We start from the raw sequence: 27,313 nt of genomic DNA, 5'->3' as shown, positions 1-27,313 counted from the left end.
GAAAAGAGAAGAGAAATTTAATTTCTCTCCACCATGTTTGGATTGACAAGAGAGAATTTACGACAAATTTGAAATATTAAAATATCTTAAAAGAGATCTATGGACAGAGTTGACATTATAAAATAATTTAAAAAGATTTCTTTCCTCTTCTCTCCAATTATTTTCTCTTCTCTCCCCATTTAACAATTTAAACAGGAGAAATGGAGAGAAACTCGTTTTTTTTCTCTCTCTCCATTTCTCTCAATCCAAACAGTGTCAAGAGGACAAAAAACACAAAAAGGACACATGATTTTTTGAGAACAAATGCTTATTAGATGTGGGAAAAAGAATACATTTGATATGACCATCACACTCACAATTTTCATGACCTTTTATTATATATACATATATCTAAAGAATTTGAAGTGGTGAAGTTTTTTTTTTATTCGTTAATACAATATCCTCAAAATTATTCATTACTTTATTCTAATTAAAATTTTGAGATATTGGAGAAAATTGACTATCAACAAAAATGTAAAATATTGTTGATCAGTATATTTATTAGTCATCGTTTATAAAATTTAGTGGTGTCAATGGACAGTTCGGCCGGGCTTGGTTGAGCCCTAAACCAGCCCAGCCCTAAAGTGACTCGTTCTACCTAGACTAGCCCTATGCTAATATCGGGCCTAACTCAACAAAGCAGTAGGCCAGTACTAACGGACTTGATTTAGCGTGTTGTGGCCGAATAAAATGACTAAAATTTAATATTTTAATGAAAAATATTTTTTTCAAATAATTTTTTGTGCATGCTTAAGACTATCCAATTGAACTTGAAAATAATGCCTTATTAATCTCTAAAAGTAATTGATAGAATTAAATGGTAATCAGAAAATATATTTTACTTTTATTAGAAAAATATTTTTTCTAATTAAATATATTATGAATATTTTTATGAGTTGTGCAACTATAAGGCCCTAGCCAAACCCGGATTTAAGCCTGGCCCTACCTTTGCTGGTTCAATATGGTTCAATGTGAAGTCCTTTGCTGGTTCAATATGAAGTCCCTAACCCTTGTTTTGTGAGGCTAGCCGGACTGGGCTGAATTCACACCCCAAATAAATAAATTTGAAGCCTTATATTTCTAATCTTTATATATTTATTATATTACTAATTAAATTTTATTATTATATTTTACTGAGTGAATACAAAATTTTTAATTTATCAATATAAATGGTACTGTTATTTACTTGTAAACAGTTGGGTTCTTCAATTTTTTAATAATAATAATTTTTCGTTTTCAAATTTGCATTTCTAAAATTTATGACATTCAAGACTTATTTTAAAAATTATTTTAAACTAATTTAAAATAATAACAACACTGATAATTTTAAAATAAAATAGAATCTTATTTTTTCACTAAATCAATGTATTTAATACGTTAAATCTATTTGTAACTTAATTATAAAGAATAATTAAAAAAAAAAAATAGTTCTTTTGACAATATAATTTTGTTTGCATTTGTTTACCTAAGAAACAATCTTGAAAACAATTTTGATTCCCCAATTTATGACATGTTGAATACTGGCAATTCAATAATTAACTAATTAATTTATAATAATAATAATAATAATAATAATATGATTACAATTGTTATTAACCGTGTGATGGTATCTTTTCTTGTGAGGATGTAAAGTAAATTAATTTGAGGTTAATGTCTGATTTGGGCTATAGCTTACACTATTTAAGCCCTAGTTTGAATAGAACCATGTTTTACCAATTTGAGCAAAGATATGCTTATTTAACTAGGGCAATGACTTTATTATATGGTAAGATTTTTCAATAAAATCACTTATAATGTTTATTCATAACACCGGTAATTATTGATTTTTTTTTTTCCTTTCTTTCTGTTTTTCTAGTAATTAGGTTTAGAGTTGTGTAGGGTTAAATTCACACAGTTCGAGCTCATACATAATTTTCTCCATTTTTAATTAGAAATCATTATGTTCTCTTATTTTTCTTGTTATCAAGTAAGTTATTTTTTCTTATTAATCTTTATTAATTAACTCGTGGTTTGTAACTCATTTTTGCTGTGTTTGGAACAGCCATGTGAAGTCTAAATTTAGTCGAACACGTTTCTATTGATCGAACTTCAGTGTTTGGTAACATTAATAAGTCTTTTTACTTGCCGATTCATTCAACAAAATCAGCCGAATCTCTCGACTAGAGCCACTTCAACGAGCCTCTCCCAAGTCACACGGTTCTGGAAAAAAAAAACAAAATAGAAAGTTGACACATCTTTTGTTTTCATTGTTACAACGAATTTCCAAATAACCTACTCAAAAAAGACAACGCTGTTAGATGTTTCTGACTTCTACATATATGTAAGAAGTGTAATAATGTTTTTAATACTATCTTTGATTTAGAATTTCACAGTTATATAACACAAGGAAATGTAGATAATTTCCACTATCATTAACAAGCACCATCCCTCTATTAAAATATAGTACTATTTTACATTTCATGTATCCACTTCTACAAACTGCTGATAAGACTCGATCTTTTCAGATAAAACTAATGAAGACTTATTACTAGACATTAACATGCACCATTCCTCTATTAAAATATAGTACTATTTTACATTTTATGCATCCACTGCTACAAACTGCTGATAAGACTCAAGCTTTTGGGATAAATTAATGAAGACTCTTTACTAGACATAGCCTCTCACATATATAGATTCAAAGCATGCAGAGAACAAGAGCATCATGACTGAAAATGTGAGTTTTGAGAACAAACAATTCGATGCTCAATCAGGCCTCCTTGAGGAAAAATAAAGTCAGCGGGTGCTTCCCTCATCCTTGTTACTGAGTTGTGGGGTGTACTGGCTGGTAGATGAAGGTGAATACCCTGGTGCACTTGGACTGAATGGAGGGAAGAGACAAGTTGGTATCAAATACCACATTAGTATCAAATACCACATTTTTACCAGGAAATATTAAATGTAGAAAAACCACACCTGTATTGTGGAGAGCTTGGGCTGTAGTTCTGGCTTGCATCAGAATTGAAAGGGCTGCAAAGGAGGGGGGAAAATACACAAGAAATCAGTACAAATAAAATAAAATAATTATTTTTACCCTCTTCAGAATGTAGTTTTCAAAAAGATAATTATTTTTTGACGAGGCAAAGGAATACATGATAATTTTCTCTAATTTATCTTTTCAACTTCCTCTAATAATATTATGTTATGCACTAAATAAAAAATTCTGCCTTGATATATATTCAAAAAATGAAAAAGAAAATCGTAATATATTGTAAGACATAACCTGCGAAGCAAGCACAAGCAAACTATCACAAATATACAAAAACTCACTCCACATATTTTGGGACAAGTACTCTACACATTGTTACAACATAAGTTTTCTAATCTGGGTAGTAAGAAAACATGTATGACATGGAACATATTGAAGCTCAAGTCAGTCATAATTAAATTTGAAATATTAAATCTGTAGCATGAAGAATTCTACAATGACAGTAATGGTTTACTTTCCAACATGTCAGAGCTTTTTAGCATGTAAAGAGCATATTTCACTTCTATTCCCACAGGTCCACAACACATAAAATCAGAGAAATTAAAAAATCTTCTGCAGTAGAGGCATAATGACATGCATATCATAACACAAACACAAACAAAAACCAAAACCAAAATAATGCCACCAGAGTGATAAATATGAAGTAAATGGAGTATAAGCTACACTTAAAGTAGTGAAGATCACCTGCTTGGGCTGTAAGTAGGGCTGGGAGGGGAATAATATGGAGATGTTGGTGAATATGATGGAGACGTTGGGCTGTAATAGAAGACGTTAAACAAATGCATCTTAGATATTGTGAATATTAAGAAACAAATAAATAGTCCATAGTAATGTTTTAAGAATAAAACACAGTCCAACTCACACGTATGTAAATTCAGAGCAACCTACAACACATTTTTTTTTCTTTGCCAAGAAGCAACCTAGCAACATGAATATTAAATAAAGCAACCAAAGGAAATTATCATACAACACTCAGCAACTGCAAGCCAGCTCAGCTGGATGTGTTCCGAGTCCAGTCAAGGAGGTGATTATACTCAGAACAAAGGCGAGTCAACAACAAGACCAGCCTCAGACACTAGTTTTTACACCATAAAAGATAGCATATCAATAACTCAAAATTTACCTGTAATTTGGAGACGATGGACTGTAAAGACTGGATGGTGATATTCTTGGACTGCTTGGTGAATATGCAAAAGATGGGCTGTATTTTCCTGAAGGAGGATTATAACTTGGAGATGTTGGGCTGTAGCTCGGAGAGGTTGGGCTGTAACCAGGAGAGGTTGGGCTATAGGCAGGTGACATTGGACTGTATGACGGAGAGGTGGGACTGTATGAAGGAGAGGTGGGGCTATAGGAGGGTGAAGTTGGGCTATAGGAGGGTGAGGTTGGGCCGTACGAAGGCGAAGTGGGGCAGTATGCAGGAGAAGTGGGGCTATAGACTGGAGAATTAGGGTTGTCAACTGGAGAAGTAGGACTATAGCTTGGCGAAGTAGGACTGTAACTGAGAGAAGTCGGGCTATAACTTGGAGAAGTAGGACTGTAACTTGGAGAGGTAGGGCTGTAACTGGGTGAGGTCGGGGAATAAGATGGACTAGTAGGAGAATATGTGGGACTTGTTGGATTATAGCCCAGAGAGCTGGGACTGTATGTTGGGGAAGTTGGACTGTAACCAGGGGAAGTAGGACTGTATCCAGGAGACGTGGGGCTATAACCCGGAGAGGTTGGACTGTAACTGGGAGATGATGGACTGTAACCAGGAGATGAGGTAGGAGAGAAAGCCATACCACCAACATAGGGAGAAAACTGAGCATCTGTTATGGGCGATGAACGGACATTTGGGCTCAGCAAATAACTTGGTGACACCATGCCGTCATGATATGGAGTTCCTGTAATTGGCAAGCGTGAAGGAGTCATGCCAAAATCCAGACCTTCCATGTAACTTGGAAGCTGGAGTTCAATGGCTTGTTGTAGCATCTGATCGTTCAAATACAAAGCACAATCTCCCGTGCCAATGGAGGCAAGCTGACCAAGCATAATATTTTCGGAAACACCCCTAAGATAATCTGTTTCAGCGTACACTGCAGCATCCAAAAGAATGTCAACGGTTTCCTCGAATGAGCATCTCATCATTGGTCCAGTATCATTCCGATTAATACCATAGCGAGTGATGGACATCAAATGACCCCTATAGGTCATGGTGTCACATAGGATAGCCAAGTGCCTATAATTCACATAGGATCCATCAAAAGATATAACCACTCGTAATTCATCCAGTAAGGATCGACGAACAGCTTCAATTCCAAGAACTTCGATAACTTCAATCAAGTGGTTACTTGTGGTCCTCTTGGCATCAACATCTTCATGACACATAACAGCTAATAGATTGACACCTTCAGTATCTAGCATCCACTCAACTTCTGGCTTAAATCCTTCATTTTCTTCAAACTTATTTACTTTTCCAGACTTGATAAACACTTTGTTGATATCAGGAATGCCTCGAAGAGCCATTTGTGTCAACATGTTACCCTCAATCTTCTTAAGGAAAACATCATCTTCCGCAGATTCATCCTCCAACACTCCCTTGGGAGCCTCATCATTCATGATTCGGATACGGAGTATCAATTTTTCAGCATTGTCATCGTTAAATATACAAGTTAAATCATCATCAAATACCAGATTGATCTTCTCTGCAATGTCAGCCATGCTCAACTTTTTATCCACCATCATGTCACGATTTAACTCTATCCGTAGCAGCCAAGGAGAAATTTTCTCTGGAGCAACATCTTCATCAGGCATTTCATAGTAGGACTTGACAAAATCAACATCCTCTTCAATTATGGTGCTCATTGGATCTGGATCATACCATACTTCAGTAGCATGTGTTACACTCCGTAGAGTAGTGTACTCTAAAGCACACTGAACATTCTTAGCTTTTTCCTTTGTCTTGCTAACTTCGGGCTTCAGGTAGACAGACAATGAAGGTGTTTTGATTTTCTTAGCCACATTAATGATTTCCCGTAACCTGGGAACACCCAGAGTCACATTTTTGGCACTCACACCAGCATAATGGAAGGTATTCAGAGTCATCTGTGTTGCAGGCTCACCAATAGATTGGGCAGCAACACATCCAATCATTTCCCCGGGTGCCACTATTGACTGTAAGAAACGAGATTCTATCTCACCAATAACCCAGTCAAATGCTTCACGGGTCAGTCTGTATTCTTTCAAAACCCTCTTACTGGCAAAAGTGCTACGAAGCAAGATGTTGAAAAATAGTGTGGCATTTTTCTGAGCTTCCATGCTCATTAAATCATCACCAGGAACAACTTTCAGCCTCTCCTGAAGTTTATCAACAGCTTCCACAATTTCCATTGGGTGCATATCAGACGGCCTTCTCAAGTCAACCTTAAATGTCTTCTGTGCATTCCAGATAATCCTCTTTAGGTTCACAGGCATGGGCCACGAGTTATCACCTGTTGTAGCAATCTCTGTACCAAGCTGGTACCGGTCATCTTCCAACTTCTTAACTTCAGCATCAAACACATTACGGAACTCCCGGATGGTTTTTAGATCCTCCACATGTTCCGGTAACATGTAACTTGGATTCCAATTTTCATTGTCAATGTCATATCTGAAAACCTTGTCAAACTCTGTTTTCTTCATTTTCAAGGAATCCAGCTTCTGTGATTCAATCCAAACAGAATCCATACCATCTTCCCCATAAAGAAATTGAATAACATCCCCTAAAGAGTTCCTAACAGTCCCATCGTATTTGACCATAATATCCTCCATAGCCTTCACAAGACGCCTCTGTATATATCCAGTCTCAGAAGTTTTCACAGCAGTATCAATAAGACCTTCCCTACCACCCATAGCATGAAAGAAGAACTCTTGCGGAGTCAACCCACGTAGATATGAGTTCTCCACAAAACCACGACTTTCGGGCCCATAGTCATCTTTAGTAAAATGTGGCAATGTTCGATCAATGAAACCATAGGGGATTCGTTTACCCTCAACATTCTGTTGTCCAACACAAGCAGTCATCTGAGAAATGTTGATAAAACTACCTTTTGAACCTGCTGTCACCATTGCTTTGAGATTGTTACTTTCAGATAAACTCTTCTGGGCACTACTTCCAGCATCATCACGAGCCTTATTTAACACCTGGATGTGGTTCCTAAGTTAGAAAAATTAACACATACAAGCTAAAAGTCAAGGTAGGTCTAAAACAATCAGAATATAGTAATTGCATACCTGGTTCACTCTGTTCTCAAATGACTCCATCATAGTTCGTCCAGGTTCAGCCTCTAAATTCTTTTCTTGAGCAGCCCTAATAAGTCCTTTCACTTCATTCTTTGCTTTAGAAATTGTTTCATTAATTTTTTCCATGGTTGCCACATCAGCAATCATGTCCTCAATTCCAATACTAAAACCATTCTGTAAAAGCCAATAATTAACAAGCCACTGTGTGTGACCTAAAAACTTACGGGCTGCATCTGGACCAACCTCTTCCCTGTGCATATGAACATGCATTTTAGCAATAACAAGCGAATCTGAAAATCAGTGTGTTCATACAATGCATACCAGATGACATGAATAAGACTGCCATTAGATGTTCCAAGGGTCTTCTTGCACAGAGTGCCTGAAAGGACCTCCCCTCTCTCTATTCGAACTTGTGTATCTCCCGGGGTTAGAAAACCTGTTTCAGATTCCAAGTGCCATGCTGAGGTTCTAATGAGATTTATCTGCTTAGGAATGATAAGATTAAACACTTGTTTTCCCGTCCAAACAGGTCTAGGCTTCAAAATTGCTGGAGCAGGTATTTTCCCGTCAAAATCTTCCCACCACATCAAAATATTCATAAAGACATCCTATGACAATTCAAGAGTAAATTAGAATCTCAAAATTCCTAGAAGGAAACAACTATATTACGATGATACAACAAAGGAAAACAAAGTAGTAAGATTATGGATGACATCACCTTCTCAATGAATGTATCTCTTTTGGTGATTTTACGACATCCTAACAGTGTATCCTGCACAATACCCATAACAGGCCGATTTGATTGAGGTGAAACTATGCATTTTGGTACCATCATGAGCTCCAAGACTTCCGCTCTGGTTTCAAATGACTGAGGAACATGCATGTTCATTTCATCTCCGTCAAAATCAGCATTGTATGGGGAAGTGACAGACAAATTCAAACGGAAAGTTGAGTACGGCATAATTTTGATTCTATGCCCCATAATAGACATCTTATGAAGACTAGGTTGCCGGTTAAAGAGGACATAGTCCCCATCATTCAAGTGTCGCTCCACCTGCAACCAATATGGAAAAAGTTCAGACATAGTAAATGTGTGAAGACTGAATCAAGAGCTGCAAACTTGAGGGAAACCAGCCTTGTATCCGAACTCCAAATGGTGATCACTGCTTTTCTTCAAGTACCGAAGATCAAGCCTCTGACCATCTTCCCTTATGATGTACTTGGCACCAGTTTTTCCAGGGGGAGGATGAGGCCCATATTCAACAAGCTCCTTCAACCTGACAGATACGGAGAATCAATTAAGAAGAGCTAAAAATAAAAATAAATAAATCAAATGTAATACCTTTCAATGTTATATGGTGTCACAGTTTCTGGGTAAGTTAAGTTTAAAGCAATACTCCATGGCACTCCAAGTTCGTCAATGTTTATAGTTGGATCTGGTGTGATCACGGTTCGAGCTGAAAAATCCACCCGCTTCCCCATCAAGTTACCTCTAATCCGACCTTCCTTAGCCTTAAGCCTACTGCATATGGATTTGATGGGTCGCCCTGAACGTTGAGTAGCCTGCACGGTAGAAACCCCTCTTAGTTGACCTCCAAGGGCAAACATCAAGATTTTATTGGATGCTCTTAGTCATGCACACTTACCCTTGGCTGACCCGGCAACTCATTATCAAAATAAGTAGCTATATGGAACTGCAGTAACTGAACGAATTCTGAAATAATATGTGCAGGAGCTCCATTTCTCTCCTGTTTCTTAAGGTTCTCATTGTGTCTGATGATCATTGCCAACTGATGGGTTAAATCATCCTGAACAACAAAGGAATATCATTAAGATGGTACATTACATATGCCAGTGTGCGCAGGCATGCATGGGTGTGTGTAAATGTGTGCAACTGAGAGGCCAGTAACATCTTTGTTGAATCCACTAAAATAAGATGACTGTCTAAACTTTTTCAGACGTAATACTACTATAATGGAATGTGAATTATAGAACAAGAGCAAGAAAAGTCCTTGAAAGAAAAATTCTTAATTATAAGATAATACTTTTCCTCCTAAAAAATCTCTCAAAAAACTTGCCTCACTTCTGGCTGATGTATCCATCATCACAGAAGGTCTTACAGGTGGTGGAGGGATGGGAAGGACTTGTAAAATCATCCAATCTGGACGTGCATACTTAGGGTTCAAACCTAATAGAATACAGTCTTCATCACTTATTTGCTTCAGAATGCTGAGAACCTGGAAAACAAGCAAAAATCAGTTTACCTTACAGGATAAGGAAGAAAGGTAAGAAGTTTTTGCTGAGTGAGAAACCTTTTCAGCAGAGAGCTGTTGTTTTCTTTCAACTGGTTCAGGAAGTTGTTCCAGGTCATCATTTTTCTTCCTTTGAACCTTGTATTCTGCAATCATTTTCATGCCATCAATGATGATCTTCGGCTGTTGGGCACCACAGCCTCCTCGACTCTTCTTCATTGGTTCTTCCAAATCTTGATCCTGGGCCTCAATTTCATCACCACCTTCACATTTAGTTTTGTTCTTACAGGCATCCAAAACTTTCTTCAGTCTATTTTTTGGATTTTTAATCCTCTGAACTTGCTCTAATTTTTGGTCCTCCTGAAGGAATTAAAGATAAAATAAAGTGCAAAATGTCATGCTGCAACCTATTGAAAATACAAACAGAAGAAAATAAACAAAAACAAACAAGTACAAATAGCAGAGAGATTGTAAAAAAAAGGAGAGTAGCAGGCATTTGCTTTATTAAGACTCATAACTTCAGATACATCCAATAACAGATATAAAAACCAACAGAAAGAAACACATGCATTCACACGTACATGCACACACACATATCAAAGATCTTTTACAACATCTACACAAATTACAAACATATCTGAAAGCAGATATAGCATAGAAAGAAGTTGAATTCCCATGTCAGAGTGCGGCGATGGAAAGATGTTATCCTTTCCTGGGATTAATACATGGTACATATTAGGGATATCTCAGGACCCATCACATTTGAAGACCACATAAGTAATATATTTTCAATTTCCTGAATTGAATGGAGTAGTTCAAAGTTGTCAGGGTCCCAATAGAGATGTTCTTTTTAATATATTTTTGTATTTTGACCAGACCCAAGGGTCTCTCATTTGGATAAACCACCTTGATCCATTGAACAATGAGAATATTCCTCAAGGGTACTTCAGGAAAAAAGGGAAGAATTCATTTATATCAAAACACAAACATTTGTTTCAAGCACTGATTGCCTAACTAGCACAATAACTTTGGATATGAAGTACAATAATAAAATCCCTTCATCTCATCCAAAATGCAAGTAAGGCATCACAACAGAACCTAGTAAGAAATATCTAACAAAATATACTAATTCTCTTTATGTAGAGATTTTTCCTCAAATGCCACGATATCCCAATGGTACAACTCAATGCTTTATGGAAAATGTCAACATGAGTGCGATTGATAACAATTGAACAATCTGCCACAACAACTCCCACAAGATGAGTTCACAGACATGATGCAGATAAGTTCCATATACTCCTTGAGAAAAATATCCCCATATGAAATTAGAGAGTCAGAGGAACGAGGAGAGATAAAAAAAACCTGCAAATTTCACCATTGAGGGAAACCCATTTGACAAAGCATCTTCAACACACTTGGAACTGCACAAAAGCTACATTCAAACAATAAGCCATGCTACCCCTTTAATTTACAAAGCTCCAATGATATTTCCATTGTCTTATTACTCGTTTTCCCCCAAATATGTAGAATAGAAGGCAAGTGTCAAGTGTACAAAAGCAAGGACAAGATTCAATCATTGCTTTAACAAATGAGTCAATCATCTATCAAGTTCTTATCTCCAACAATATGGTTGAAATGATGCCTCTCCATAGTCTGCAAAATCTTTCCATATATCTGCACCTAATTTTTTATCTGATTTTGTTTTAAGTATGTCCATATCCAACTATTTAGAGGATATTCGTACCCAAATTTCAAACAGATACCCAAGTCTTAATGAAATGATATTTTACCTATCAAAAAACAAAGGGAAAATTATTAAAAAATATTAATATATTATTTTATAATTATTAAAAAAAAGGGAAAATTACTAAAAGAGGGTTAAATATTTGAATATTTACAAAAAAGAATCTATTTTTTCGAAAATTACCAAAAACAAATTAAGTCGCTGGACAGTCCAGCGTTTTAATTTGTTAAAATACATTGCTTTACCAAAAATGCCCTCCGAATGATTAAAACACTGGACTGTCCAGCTTTTTAATAGCTTACTTCAACACCCCAACAATTTAGCCTCCATTTAAATCGCTGGACAGTCTAGCGAGTTAATGCTGGACTGTCCAGCGACTTAATTCATTGTTGGTAATCTTTGAAAAAACAGATTCTTTTCTTAAATATTAAAATATTTAACCGTCCTTTAGTAATTTACCCTTAAACAAATATTTTTTAGGAATTTTTCAAAAATGTAATAAATCGGCGCTCCGACCGCCGGTTTTCAAGTTGGCAAAAATACCCTCTTGAAAACCAGCGGTCCAACCGCCGGCTTTTGCGCAAATTTAAAATATCTAAATTTTTATATTAATTTTTTATTTTTAATAATTATAAAATTATTATTATTATATTAACATTTTAATAATTATTATATTCAACTTTTAACAATATTACTATAATATCTATATTTTATATTATTTTAAAATAATAATTCTAAATTTTTAATATTTTTATATTTTTATATTATAATAATAATAATTTATATTATAATGGCTTTATTTCTATATTTTGTGAATCATGATTAATTATGAGACCACTTATTGCACCCCCAAATTTTACAAAGGTTCTTACCCAAACAAAGCTGCTATTGGCACCCCAAGTTTACCTATCACACCCCAATTAAAAATAAAGAAAATGAGAATAAATCAAAGTTGGAGTGCCCTCGTTTTTGTTTTTTGTTTTTGGCTAGATTTCTATTTTTTGAGTTTAGGATTTTATGTATGATTCTAATCATAAATGTAAACGACTACTGAAATTGTTTGAACATGTGTTATAAATACAAATTATTTTATAAAAACAAATGATAATAACTTAGAATTACAAAATATTCTAATAATATTTTTATAAAAATTTATTTTATAATTACAAATTATAAAATCATTTATGATTGCAAATTATTTTTATTTGAAATATTTTTATAAAAATTTGTTATTAATTGTAATTATTGTGTAATTATAAGATAAAATATTTTAGATACTATGATTTTTATAAAATACTAGAGTTCGTCCGTGCCTACGGCATGGACGTCCTCTCTCGGGTTAAGAGGGTAAAAGCGTAAAAAATAAAGTTAGAGGGGTATTATTGAAATATTTTAAGGTTAAAGGGGTAAAAGATGGAAAACAATAAAGTAGGTTAAAGGATTAAAAGAGGAAATGGAGAAAAAAAATAAGCAAGTTCCAGGGCATGGAGTATAAAAGAAATAAAGTGGGTCCTACAAAACTATAGCTTGAGAGAATGAAGAGGAAAGAGTTAAAAAAGTGTGATGTAAGTCGATGGGACATTTGTCCAACCACAAAATTGTAAATGAGAGGACATTTCTCCCCAACTCAAAAAACACAAAACTATAACAACTCAGTTACGTTCAATTATATAGATTACAATAAAAATAAATAATAATTCCTAAAAAATATTTTTTTAATAATTATAAAATAATAATTCCTAAAAAATATTTTTTTAATAATTATAAAATAATAATTCCTAAAAATTATTTATTAGAGACACATTATTTTATTTAATAAAAGTTTAAATAACTTATAATGAAACAACATTATTTTATTTTATTTATATGTAACAACATTATAATGAAACAAAATAAAAAATTTAATTTCTAACAATATTGCAAAGTTTAAAATAAAAAAAATAAAAACATAACTTTGTTACCAGATTGAAAATATGTAGGAATTGGCGAATGAAAGTGATTGAGAGTGAGTGAGTGGGGAGGGACTTTGCCCTAAGAGTGAGTGAGTGGGGGAGGGACTTTGCCGAGTATGTATAGAACGAAAACAGGCGGTCAAACCGCTAGGATTGGTCAAAAGGGTATTTTAGTCAAACCGCAAATTTCACACTGAAAATCAGCATTCCAACAACCAATTTATTAATTTTTTGATAATTTCATAAAAAAAAATTATTTTTTAAAATAATTATAAAATAATATATTATTTTTTTAATAATTTTCCCAAAGAAAATGAATTTCAAACAGATATCCAAGTCGGATATATATACACCTCATTGTGATGATGACGGAGAAAACCTAATTTTGGGTTATATGCATACTTCATTGCGAATTACTGTTTTAAACTCGGATAAACCGATATTTGGGTAAGATATTATGCATAATCAGGTCGGATTAGTTGGGTAATCGGATATTGTTTGACTCACCACCATCCCTACTCAATATCTATGAAGGTAAAAGTCTAGAACTAGGAATGCTATGAACTGGATTGCCAGGTACAAAATCTTTGTCTCTTCTAACCTAAACTATGTGAAAGACAAAACTAATTCGATTGTCGAACTATTTCCTAGCATTCCAAGTTCTATATTTTTACCCGCACAATGCCAATATAATTACACTAGGTAACACTTCTTCTTATACGTAGCAGACTAAGCAACAATTCATAAGCCCCTCCAACCATGATTTTAAATCTTGTCCAACATCGAGACAACTCGGACGAGTTGTCTCGATATTGTCCACCAATGACACGAGTTGACAAGTCATTTCAAAGACATGGTTTGTTCTAATTATAAGTAGGGGTGGCAATAGGTCAGGTCAGGTTGAGGTAAGGGTATTACAAAAATTTACCAACCCGACATTTAATAATCGTGTCAAAAACTTAAACCCAAACCCAACTCATAGGTATACCAGGTTAATAAAATTCTAATCTTTATTGGAAAAAAATAAGTTCTATTTCCACCACAAAAAATAAAATATCATTACTAAAAATAAAATCACACAACCATACACCAATATCTACCAACATAAATTAAGTACCACAAAACATAAACTAAATTGTCACCAAAAATGGGTAATTTAAAAAAATTCTTAAATAATTGTTGATACATTTCAAACTACACGTTTGAATGACTAAATGTGTCAAAACAGGTTAAGCAGGTCGATGCCCCTGATCCAAAACCGACCCAATTAATAATTGTGCTAGACGGGTTGACACTATTATGACCCAAACTCATTAATTTTGTGTCGTTTGTGGGTCGTGTTAAGATTACCACCCCTAATTATAAGACATTTTTTTTAAATCTCGTGTCCGAGACAACTCAAATAAATCAGATGTCCTATCCAAGACGACTCGGTCTCATTCATGGATGAGACCTCAAAACGAGTTTTAAAACCATCCCTCCAACAGCACTACTTGATTCCAGTTTTCATCTTGATATACCCTTCACTTTTCTTTTAAAAAATTAAAACAACCAACTTAACAAACAATTGTCAAGTCCAGTAATCAGTTCAGTCAAAAGACCACTGAAAATGATAGGTACCTCATAAGCGAGGATTTTAGAGCAATTGAAGCAGACACAACGCATGATACTGAGTACAGTCTTCATGAAGCCAATGTGGAACATCGGCTTCGCAAGCTCGAGGTGCCCAAAATGCCCAGGACACTCAGCCATGTTCGCTGTACAAGTCTCGCACTTCGTCTTCCGGTCAATTGTGCCAAGTCGAGGGTCGCTCAAACCACCAGGTTTAGGTTTCCCCCTCTCTGTCGTCTCGCTGTGCTCAATCTGCACCACTGACATTTGCCTCTGCAGAGAAATCACCACAAACCAAACCAAACCCTAAGCAATTGATTTCAAATGAAACCCTAGAGAAAACGAAGATCAAGAAGTGATAAAAGATTACGATCTCGTCAGGGCTGAGTATGCCGAACTGAACCATTCGGACTTTGGCGACTTCGGCTGGGGAGTAAGGAAATCGCATATCCATGGCGACGGATTGATCGAGAGAAGTCGCAGAATATTAGGGTTTTAGAAAATTATCTAGATCAAATATTGTATTCGATTCAACAAAGTTTATGTTTCAATGTGTTCTTTTATTTGAAGAATTTGCGCGATTTTACTGTTATAAAGACGAACTTACCCATCGCAGGAACAGTCACTTGTGGAAGAGGGGTTCTTGCAAAGAGTACAACTGACATCCTTCGATGGGTATTTATAGAGAAAATAGCGGCCCTGGACTCGTATGTGGAACCCTAACGTGCGCTGGGTGCGCAAAGTCGAATTCCAAAAATGCCCACGTTGTTAATAAGCTCTGTTTGTTAACAATAACGGGTTTATTCTGCTTCCAATTAAAACAGGCTTAGGATTAGTTCACATCCAATTTTCTTCTCCTTACTTTATTTTGGCTTTAAAATAAAAAAAACAGAGAAAGTATGTGGACATTCCAAATATTATACAATTCAAGGACATACATCATGTTAATATAATTGTTTGGTATATACATATGGATAGACCCATTACAACCCTAGAGAAAGTCTTAGAAATGGGATATCTTTTTCTAAAAAATTAGGGTTATTAGCGTAAAATAGGTTGGACTTGACCCAAAATCCAAGTGATCAGTGAATCAAATTTAGTGTGTTTGGATAAAAGTTTCAGCATGAGTTGATTTAAATTCGTATAAGACAAAAAAAAAAAAAAACAAATTAACTATGGTGTTGGGCACCCTTAATAACAATTGGGGTGCCTTTAACCTTACCCCTTAATATTCCTATCAAAAGCATATTTGTATTAAGTCTTTTTATTTTAAAATATTTAGGATTTCAAATCCAATTTTTCTTATGGTCTTGGTATTCACAGACATGGAGATGCTTCCTACAAAGTAAATCTTTTTTAAAAAGATTTAAAATAAATTTAATATATATAATGACTATTTTCTATTATATAAATTAGATTAAAAAATGTTCAATCACTGAATCTCATCCCATGTTGATGACAAGCATTTAAAGTTACAAAATCAAATTGATTTACTATGGTTAAAAAATCATCCTTACTATTATAGTAAGAGAAGGCAGATAAGAAGTGATTCGACATCAAAATTTGAATCTCACAAATGCCTCTACTTTTACATTTAAATTTAATATAATTAAAGACATTTTGATCAAAAAAACCAAGAAAATTGCATTTTCACAACTCTATAATTGTGTTGAATAATTTTCAAAATTATGCAAAAATAAATAAATAAATATTTTTTCCTAAGTAAAATTCAAAAACCCTTTGATTGATATATTAAATTTCAAATAAGCCCTTCTAATGAAACGAGAAGAGTAAATATAAACAAGAAAAACAAATATTTAAACCTGTAAAAATCAACTAAATTTCCAAAAATCAATACAGATTTTGAAATGTCCCTTGAGATGATTTTAAATCTTGTATTAGTGATTGAAAATCTTAGATGACAGAGTTACAACGACAATATCCCCCAAACTTGCAAGTTTGAGATTTAAAGTCCTACTCCAAACTCATGAAAAAGTAAAATGACCCATGTCAAAAGCACCATCTAGCACGTAAAGGATCAAGATATTTAGACCCCTAAGAATACTCATAAAAATAAATATATAATTTCAATTCTTTAAATGCAAAGTTCAATAATTGAGATTTATACTCAGGATAAATATCTTTAAGATATGTATTATTAAGATTTTCACAAATCTCAATCATTAGATTTTATGTTTAAAATGTTGGGACCATGTGTTTTCTCACGGGTCATACTTAGCCGTCAAGGGATCCCATCTCATACATAAAATCATAGATTTTTTATTTTTATTTATTTTTAAGAGAGATTCAATGTTACGTACCAGAGCAGGGGCAGAAGTGGAACTACGAAGAGACAAGGGGTCCATAGCCCACACAAATTTTAAGACATATATTTTTTTTAATATATACCTAACAGTCAACTCATTTTACAAACGAGAGCTGAAATACACGTGGATGGTGTAGAACCCACAAAATAAATTTAGAGAGATTTACTCGGTAGGACCAACTGTTGCATTGTTTTCCGAAAAGTCTTTTTCAAATTCTGACAACTCGTAGGAATCTTATTTTATCAAGGTTGTTACCCACAAAAGCCTGGAGTGAGATCCACGTCATAAAATTTAAATCTATGGGATTAATTGTAACTTAACATACAAAAACATTAATTAATTTTTACTATTATAAAGAACCAAAGTATAAAAAATTCAATAGGAAATTAAAAGAAATTAATTAACTTTCACTATTAAATTTTAATTTTAAATTTGAGAGGTCGTAGCCATTCTTTTTCAACAACTACGATTAAGAACAAAAAGATTTTTTATTTTGATTATTTTCTTTTAAATCTGAATTTTTTCATGAAATATACAAGTCCCCGTCTTTGGATTGCTAATTTGATGCTCAATGTGCTCTAAAAAATTCTTAATAAGATTTTAAATATTATTAAATTAGTTATGGTAGCGTGATTCATAAAGTAAGGTTTGTTCACGTAACAAACTTAATAAAATTAGGGAGTTTTTGTAATAAATTTGCAACAAACAGGTCTGTCCCGTAAATCTCTCATACATCTATATATGAAATCTTCAGAAAATAAATTGACTTGCAGTTTCAACTCTCATTGACTCAATTACATGGACGGTACATGGGCCCACAATATTTTTATATAAAAAATCTTGGAAAAAAGAAAGTCTTTCACAATTGAGTAAGGATAACCTTACTAATTTAGTAAGATCTCAAATCTTACTGAATTTTGTGAGCTCACCTTGTGGCATCTAAAAAATGATCCGATGACACATGGATGTAGAAGACAAAATTCTATGAATTTTCAAAGGAAAAAAAATAAAATAAATTACAAAGAGTTATTTTCTACCCAATGTGAGATTTTCTCTTTATAAATATGAAGATGATACTTTCATGTGGTGGGTTCTCCTATAACAATCTCTTTATGTAATTATTGGGTGAAAAAAGGAGTTTATATTTATTTGTTTTTTTTTTTCACTAGGAGTCTATTTGAGAACACTAATTTCAAATATAATTTCATCTTCAAACTATTAGTTCGGCCCACCAAGTAAAATTCTTTGGGTCCACCCTTGGTCTTGGCCTTGGCCTTGTCATTGTACTAGAGCAAAATCAATGGAACCTGAACACAAAATGCTACTTCTAATTTATTTAAAGTCGTTCTTGAAAGGCTCAACCTGAAAATATGACTAGTTTACTCTTTTATTTTGTATTTATTTCATAAGAAAACTCCCAAACAACATAAACGAACAAAACCTGATTACCACAAAACTATTTTGCATCAAGCAGTTATCAAGCAAATATCACCATAGAATGCAGAGAGAGGATGGACATTTAATCTAATCACCTTGACTGCTTGATGAGATCTCGAAACCTAACTCATAGTCTCAACTCTCAACACAAATGTCAAGAGTTCATGCATAATAATACAATATAACTAAAATGATGTAGTTACAACCCTTGTTAGTAATTCGGAATATATCAAAAATTCGATTCATGAAAATTTTGAGTTCTATTCGATTTTTGGATTACAAATCCGGTCTAAAATTTGGTCAAAATTTCAATAAATGAGAAATATGCGGTATATGCTTTGTACGTGTATTATCTATCTCATTTAAAAAATTCGAAAATAAAAAATTCAGCCATATTATAGTGATGGTGATGATGTTAATGGTGATGGTGGTGATAGTGAGGAGATTGAGGTTATTGTTCCATTGATATTTAAAAGAAAATCAAAGTCAAGGGACAAATCATCAATTTGAAAAATTAATGTATAATCTCAAATAAATGTAGAAGGTTATGTCATTAGATTTTTAAAGATAAAATGGATATTTGTCACGTAAAAATGTGGATTCCTCCAAAATTTTAAAGCATAAACGTCTTAAAGTCAACTTGTGTTACATGTCACAACTTACAGGTTTACACTTTGCAACAGGCAACAAGTTATAGTGGTATTTTTTTCCACTGACTTTTATAAAAATTCGTAAAAATCATGTTATATTATTTTCAAACTTAAAATCCGTGAATTATTCAGAATAGTTCAATAATCCGAAGAATAATATTATCATTGAAAAAAATAAAAAATTTGTAAATTTTTCAAGAATAAAATGGGAGATTGCTAACAAGGGTTACAACCATCATGCTTTTATATTTTAGAATAACTTTTTCAAAAATAAAAATGAGAAAGGTGCAACAAGATTATATTTTATCCCACTATTTTATCCTTAGATTATTAATAATTGTAAAATTGTTGACTTTTATTTTTCTATGTTGTTTTGAGCCTATAAATAATAAAAAATGAAAAAAAAAAAGAGAGTGAGCGAGAAAGAGAAGATAACATGTCTTGATTTATAGTTTTCAATATACAAATGACTCAACCTTAGTGGTGAGGATGCTTTTTGTGTTCAACATTTTTGGAAACTATAATTATCTTGATGTACTATTTGAATAGTTTGGCATCCCAACTTTTACTTATTAAACCCCAACTAAGTTAAGAAAATCTAAAAAAATTAGTATGATGAAAATGACATTCTATTGCTTTAGGAGTGAACATTCGACCTAGAAATTTCCTTCTCTTTGGTAGAGAGTAATCAAAGAGTGGAAATCATACATGACATCGATGTCAAGAGGTTGAATAGATGACTATTGACATGTGTCCTTCTAATGGATTGTTGTGCATAATGGTGTTTTGTGGCTTTCTCATCTTGTGCAATTTTTATTATTGTATTATGAGAAAATTTTGATGAAAATGTAACTTCTCATTCTGAATGGCATGTGTAAATCTTTTAATTGAGTACGATAAATAATTACAATGTAATAAGTAGAAATTGGGTATCAACATAAACTGTCATTATTTATCAAATAAACCTCTTCGGATTTTGTATGAGGTGCATTTTATTTTAACGACATTAAAAATGGTGTTAGACATTATGTGACTTTATTCATTTAAAAATCAATGATTTTGTGAATAATGAAAATTGAAAGAAAAAAAAAATGGAAATAATTAGGGTTGGTAAGAGTTTTCTCAAATTAAAGGTGGAGAACTGAGTAAAGAATAATGCTGAAGTGACCTTAATGCACACTTTGCCAATGTGAAGGTGTGTAAAGAATCATAGATACTTTTCATCGAGATATGAGTAAAAAAACATATATGATTGTGTGCACACAACCACACTAGCAAAGTGTGAGTAAATGAGTCATTCTGGAGTGACCTCAAGAATGTATAGATATGAGTTACAGTCCTGAGGCTACCTTAACATGATTCTAAGTAAATAGCATTTGGGTTTTACACACTTCGGCATCAGTAAAATGTAACTTGAGGTCAATCTCAAAGTCACTCCGATATGACTCTTAAGTAAATAACACTTGGGACTTGGGTGATTCTTTATTTCGTGAGCAATGTAAAACGGAATTCTAATTTTAGTACACTAGTCCTTTTATTTTTCAAAACATGATTTTAAAGTGACTTCGTCATTTTTATAATCTACTAATTAGTTGATAAATTATTAGTGAAATCATTGATAATTTATGACGTCATTTACAATACAAATCACCATCACAGGATCATAGATCATTTGCCTTGAGATGCATAAAATTTTTTTTTTGATTATACGTATCCTGAGGTAAGTATTTATGATTTTGTGACAAGTACGTGTGTCAGAAAATCATTGCACAATTAACAATTTCCGAAACTGGATTTTTGACACACGTTGCGCACGTTTTGAGAAAAGTCTCTTTGGGGTGTGCCGAGTAAAAGATTCTTTGTAATATTAAAACGCCTCCAATGTCCCCCCTCTTTTGCTGCTGTTCTCCTCCATGACCCCATCATCGATTTTTGTGAATTAAAAGTTTCCATTTTAGAGCCAAAGCTTCCGTATCCGTTCTAATTATACCTTCTATTTTTTGGTCTGATTAGGCAAAATTTTAGCGAATTCCACTGTTTAATTCATTTTTTAAACCCTAAAATACTACAAGCCCTCTCTAATGGTTGCACAAGTAACCATGGAAATTAACGGAGCTCCGTATTCTTTCCAACGGAGAAATGCAACATCATCTTCTATGCTCATATCTACCGTCGAATTATCTCCGTTATCTAACGGTCAACTCGAACTTGTCTGTTTTGAGACTATGACTTACACAAGCTTAAGGGATCTCTTGCCGCCGCCATCGTCGTCAAATCCTAATACCCTCGAGATTCCAATAAAAAATCGATTGGTCAAAGAGGCTGCAAGGGCATATTTGCAGCCGATGTCGATATCGCCAAGATCTAAAGACGAGTGTTTATTTGAACGGTTAAGGGTCAGATATTCCGGCGAGTGTGTCAGGAATCAGATCGATGGATGCCTCGGGTTCATCAATCAACATATTTTTCCGACAATAATTCGAGCGATTGAAGGAGTATTTGGAGCATTTTCCGGTGAAAGAATCAAAGAATCGTGACGTTGAATTTAACGGTGACGGTAACGGCGATTGTTAGAATTTATATTTGACTCTTAGGTACGATTTAGGATTTTGTACATAGTTGTTTGGTGATTGATTTCGAGTTTCTTTTTTATTTTGTTTATTTATTTGTTGTCTTTTTTGTGTCCGAAAACCGGAAAACAGAGATTATATGAAGTTAACTGTCGATTGAGCTTAGTGGGACAGAAGAACGTGGGACGGTGGGAGGCCCTCCATCTAACAAAGGGTCGAGATTGGATGAAATTGTTAGAGATTCCAAAATATTTAAAAAAGAAAAAGAAAATCGTACTAAGAAATACTGCTGATGATCCCAAAAGACACAGCTTTCTCCTCTCTGATCATAACGCTAACGCTATGGTTAAAGCAGGTAGAGGTACTGAATTATTGGTTCAAAATAATATTTGAGATTTGAATTTGAACTTGACTAATGCTAATATCTTGTATTAATTATATTAAAAAATATAGTTAGGTAATGAGAGTGCTCTGCTCAATAGATAGTGGATGGAAATCTCCATGAGAACCCTATGACTCACTGTTTGGGCTTTATCTGTACCTAATTACTTTTTTGTCTCCCTAGAACGCCTCTAGTCTCTACATACCTATCACTCACTCCAAACCAACGTGTGTGTGTGTGTTTTTTTTTTTTTTTAATAATGCTGAGTGACCTCAAAGATTGAACTCATTTTGCAGTTTCTCTACACGAAGGTGTGTATCAAGTATAGATGTTTTCATCGAGATACGAGTGAAAATATCTAAAGTATGTACACACCTCTATGTCAGAAAAGTGTGAAATGAGGTCACTCCAACACGACTCTTTTTTGTTTGTGTAATGATTTTCTCCCTCCCCTCCCCTCCCCTCCCCTCCCGACACATGCCCCCATCACAAAATCGTAGATGAGGCAATTGATCTATGATTCTATGTTGGGGGTGTGTGTCAAAGAGAGTGTCATATTATAACAACTCTTTTTTGTTTACTCTTTGCAACCACCATCCCTACTGGGTGGACCTCCATGTAAGGTAAGTGTGAAATGATGACATCAATCTTGAGGTCATTCCAACACGGCTATTTTTTTGTTTACTCTTTGCATCCACCATCCCTACTAAATCACATTCGTTTCTCTCTCCCTCTCTCTTCTTTTCCTCCTTTCGCTTCATTCTCTCTCATCTTCTTATTTTTATTTGCATAAGGTTTTATTAATGAAGGATTTTGTGATATAAGAAGTAACACCTCTAGATCTTACAAAGTAGACTATAAATAATTGTAAAAAACTCAACTATCGCTCAGAGATTATTAGAAAATCTCAAAATAATAATAATAATAATGAAGAAACTTCATTTGGTAGGTAAGTATCAAACACTGTAATGGAGATTCGATAGTTTTTTTTTGAACTAGTTTAAAAAGATTCGATTTGTAACAGATTTGGTAGATGGTAATGACGACATTAAGGTTACTTTTAATTAGTATACAAGAGAAGACAAGGGTCAAGGGGGTATATCACCAATTTGAAAAATAAGGAGACATCTAAAAAGTTCAAAAAGAACCAAAGTACATTTACATTTTTAAATATATAAAGACTACCAGGTAATAGGAGGAATTCCTCCAAGATTTTGGATGGAACAAATCCTTTGTAGTTCATTTTTCTTGCAATTCACTGCAATGATTTTTCTACAAAATTAATTGGGTCACTTTGAAATTAATAACACTCAAATCATCTAGATTTGGAGCATAAATCAATTTAAAAAAAAAAAATTCCACGAAAAACTTATTTAAATTAAGATCAGAGGTTTTGAAGTGGTCAGGCCACATGAAGTCGGACTTAAATTTAATCATGTTTAGAGCAACTCCAACACTCTCTTAATCGTACTGCCCATCCCGTCTCTACTATTATTTTAATGAGTCAAATCCAAAATGTGTCTCCAACACATTATTTATCCCACTCTCCAAAATGAACAGTCACAATGGAAAATTTCAATATCTTTCTACCAATTAAATAATTAAACTTATCTAAAGTTGGAATATAATTTTTGTTTTGTTATGATCAATTTTGTCATTTCACCAATTATTTAAGAGAGTTACTATTACCACACCAACTTTACTAATGCCACCACAATTCCTAGATAAAATCCCCAAAAAATTGCACACGGTTGGTGTGGTAATAGCAACTCTCTTATTTAATTGTCTTTTTTAACTTGGTACATAGACTTGAAACTTGTGCTATAAGAAATTTGTGCATGTAAATTTCCAACTAAAATTAGGGGCAGCTAATAAGACAAAAGAGAGATTTACAGGGCAGACCTATTTGGTGCAATTTTATTAGAAAAACTCAATTTTATCAAGCTTGTTACTTGAACAAACATTACTTTATGAACCAGCCTATCATGACTATCTTAGTAAGATTTGAAATCTTACTAAGGGTCCTTGGGCTCACATGGATTATCAAATTAGCAATCCAACAACAATGTCTTCCAGATTTTAAGGAAAAACTCGTATTTCAAAAAAAAGAAAAAAGAAACCTTTTTGAGCTTGATCTTATGTGTTGAAAATGGATGGCCATTGAACTCCCAAATTTAAAACTAAAATTCAACAAATGAAAATTATTATTCTTTTTTTCTTGAGTTCTTAGAATTTTGTCTTTGCGATACTTGACTTCAAATCATAACAAGTAATTCTCATAAATTTGAATTTTATGATGTGGATAGCCACTCCATGACAAACTTGATAAAGTGAGGTGTGGTGGGTAACAAATTTCATAACATAAGGGTCCCTTGGAGTTGTCAGAACTCTAAAGGAGCATTTGTAATAAAAATGTAACAATTAGGTCTGACAGGTAAATTTTTCATAAGTAGGGCTGTCAATGGACCGGGCTGGGTCGGATCTTTTTAGGCAAAAAAAAATTAGGCCCTAACCCAACCATCTAAACATCGGGCCAAGTCGAGATTAATAAATAAAACCTTAGTTCAAGTCCGTTCCACCTACACCTACATTCAGTCCATTAGAGGGTCGGGCCGGGCTAGACCCATTTTCAAAGACACTACAAGGTAAGGGCATCGTTATTAATTTATAATAAAACTTATATATTATGTTTAATATGGCCGTACCGCCCAACGGGCCTATATTTAACATCCAAATTTATTATTAAACGGGCTTAGTTAAATGGACTTAATAATAAAACCCAAACACTGTCCATAGTGGGCTGGATCGGTTCAAAATCTAGCCCATTGATATCTCTACTCATGAGAAAACCTAATTTTCTTTTTTTCCTTCTCCAAAGAAATATGTTGTTGAGTGACACTCGGAAGTGAACCGAGGGGTGTACTTGAGTTGAAGAAAACAACTGATGTTTTTTTTTAGATATGCGTTGCGTAGTTCATCGAGGAAAATCGATGGTTGTCTACACACAGTGCTACTTCGAGTGTTATTTTGAGTACTAGATATCATACCCCCACATTTTCGACTCTCAGTAACCACTGTTGCAGAGACGCCATGGCCTTCTTCAAATCAAAGGTACGACTATCCCTCTCTCTGCAGTCTCTCTCCCCTCTCTCTCGACGTAGCTTCAAGCCCTACTCTTGTCCTTCTTCATCTTCAGTTTCTGATCTCGATCTTCAAGAAGACGAAAATGAGAACAATAACACTAGTGTTGACATCAAAATATCCCCAACAGAAGCCCTAATTGCTGAAAAATGCTTCAAGACCTACTCTTGTCCTTCTTCTTCTTCTTCAACTTCTGATTTCGATCTTCAAGAAGACGAAAATGAGAACAATAACACTAGTGATGAAATCAAAATATCCCCAACAGAAGCCCTAATTGCTGAAAAATTCCATGCCTTAATCAAAGATCACCACCGCAAAAGCCCTAACCCTAATCTTAACCCTGCACCTCGAAGCCCTAATTTCACCATCCCCAATCTCAACTTCGACTTCTCCCGAATCTCCACCAAAGAAACCATATCCCCTGCAATCGTACAACACGTAATCGAGAAATGCGGCGCTGTCCGCCATGGAATTCCCTTCCTGCAAGCCCTAGCTTTCTTCAATTGGGCCTCTGACCTTCCTGAATTCCAACAATCTCCCGAACCCTACAACGAGATGATTAGTCTTGCTGGAAAGGTGCGACATTTCGATGTTGCTTGGCATTTAATCGATTCGATGAAGAGCCGAAACGTAGAAATTCCACTTGAGACGTTCTCAATTTTGGTTCGTAGATATGTGCGGGCAGGATTGGCCACGGAGGCTGTTCATGCATTTAATCGAATGGAGGATTATGGGTGCAAGCCTGATAGGGTTGCATTTTCTGTTGTGATTAGTATTCTCTGTAAGAAGAGAAGAGCAACTGAAGCTCAATCTTTCTTTGATAGCTTGAAGCATAAATTCGAACCCGATGTGGTTGTCCTCACTAGCTTGGTCCATGGGTGGTGCCGAGCTGGTAATATTTTGGAGGCTGAGAGGGTCTTCAGGGAAATGAAGGAAGCTGGAATTCAACCCAATGTTTATACTTTCAGTATTGTGATCGACGCCTTGTGTAGAAGTGGACAGATAAATCGAGCCCATGATGTATTTTCTGAGATGATTGATGTGGGATGCACACCAAACTCGATTACTTTTAATAACCTGATGAGGGTCCATGTGAAGGCTGGGAGGACGGAGAAGGTCATGCAGGTTTTTAACCAGATGAAGATGCTTTCTTGCCCCCCAGACACAATCACCTACAACTTCCTTATTGAGTGTCACTGTCGAGACAAGAATCTTGATGGAGCTGTTAAGGTCCTCAATCAGATGGGGAAGAAAGGGTGTAACCCGAATGCATCCACGTTCAACCCAATCTTTAAGTGCATTTTGAACCTCCAGGACGTTAATGGTGCTCATAGGATGTATGCTAGGATGAAGGAGATGAATTGCAAGCCAAACACAGTGACATACAATGTGTTGATGCGGATGTTTGCTGAATCGAAGTCGGCGGACATGGTTCTTAAGCTGAAGAAGGAAATGGATGAGACTGAGGTTGAGCCAAATGTGAACACTTATCGGGTTTTGATTTCAATGTTTTGTGGGATTGGGCATTGGAGCCAAGCCTATAAGTTATTTAGGGAAATGATTGAAGAGAAGTGTTTAAAGCCGACTTTGCCAGTCTATGAGATGGTTTTACAACAGCTGAGAAAGGCAGGGCAGTTAAAGAAGCACGAGGAACTCGTAGAAAAGATGGTGGATAGGGGATTTGTCGCTCGCCCTTTATAGTATGGAGTTTGCTTGCTTTGCAGCAATGAATTGGACGAGGAAATCTTTTCATTTTCACTATCGTTGGTATTGTGTTAGATTGAATCATCACAATTTTGTTTATGATATAATGTTAAAACCCAGAATTGCAAATTGTATCTTGAGAAATGCATCATTTACTTGTTCTACTTAGCACATCAATTTTGGAAATAGATACGCTTGATAAGCTTCAGTTAA

General features: G+C 34.4%; 2 protein-coding genes across 3 annotated transcripts; one reads left to right on the top strand and one right to left on the bottom strand.

The window, feature by feature from the left end:
* Nucleotides 1–2,431: 2,431 nt before the first annotated feature.
* LOC147407595 (DNA-directed RNA polymerase II subunit RPB1-like) lies at nucleotides 2,432–15,528 on the bottom strand. 2 transcript variants are annotated; one of them, XM_086436236.1, is made up of 14 exons: nucleotides 15,260–15,528; nucleotides 14,899–15,162; nucleotides 9,643–9,942; nucleotides 9,409–9,567; nucleotides 8,977–9,138; nucleotides 8,673–8,893; nucleotides 8,466–8,607; nucleotides 8,049–8,384; nucleotides 7,652–7,938; nucleotides 7,322–7,580; nucleotides 4,191–7,231; nucleotides 3,752–3,823; nucleotides 2,995–3,048; nucleotides 2,432–2,899 (listed from the first exon to the last, which is right to left on the bottom strand). In XM_086436236.1, the coding sequence occupies exons 1-14, from the start codon at nucleotides 15,341–15,343 to the stop codon at nucleotides 2,815–2,817; spliced, it is 5,466 nt and encodes a 1,821-aa protein (XP_086292362.1). In that variant the 5' UTR covers nucleotides 15,344–15,528; the 3' UTR covers nucleotides 2,432–2,814. The 2 variants fall into 2 exon arrangements, with proteins under 2 accessions (XP_086292362.1, XP_086292363.1); XM_086436237.1 differs by lacking the exon at nucleotides 3,752–3,823.
* Nucleotides 15,529–25,127: 9,599 nt separating this feature from the next.
* Nucleotides 25,128–27,313, top strand: LOC147407594 (Pentatricopeptide repeat (PPR) superfamily protein). Its single transcript, XM_086436235.1, has one exon. It carries the CDS (start codon nucleotides 25,346–25,348, stop codon nucleotides 27,095–27,097), a length of 1,752 nt encoding a protein of 583 aa, XP_086292361.1. The 5' UTR covers nucleotides 25,128–25,345; the 3' UTR covers nucleotides 27,098–27,313.

Source organism: Akebia trifoliata, chromosome 3 (genome assembly GCF_017979445.1).
Source record: "Akebia trifoliata isolate Shusen 1 chromosome 3, ASM1797944v1, whole genome shotgun sequence".
Classification (NCBI taxonomy): domain Eukaryota; kingdom Viridiplantae; phylum Streptophyta; class Magnoliopsida; order Ranunculales; family Lardizabalaceae; genus Akebia; species Akebia trifoliata.
The sequence above is the reverse complement of the archived record's forward strand: the minus strand, read 5'-3'. Positions and strand labels throughout refer to the sequence as shown.

Bases quoted from the DNA above. Each gene is read 5' to 3' on its own strand.
- LOC147407595 (XM_086436236.1), bottom strand. From the start codon at position 15,343: ATGGATATGCGATTTCCTTACTCCCCAGCCGAAGTCGCCAAAGTCCGA. The intron at 9,568-9,642 runs GTTTCTCACTCA...CTTGTTTTCCAG, and splicing joins AACAGCTCTCTGCTGAAAAG to GTTCTCAGCATTCTGAAGCA. The intron at 8,385-8,465 runs GCTGGTTTCCCT...TATTGGTTGCAG, and splicing joins ATTTGGAGTTCGGATACAAG to GTGGAGCGACACTTGAATGA.
- LOC147407594 (XM_086436235.1), top strand. From the start codon at position 25,346: ATGGCCTTCTTCAAATCAAAGGTACGACTATCCCTCTCTCTGCAGTCT.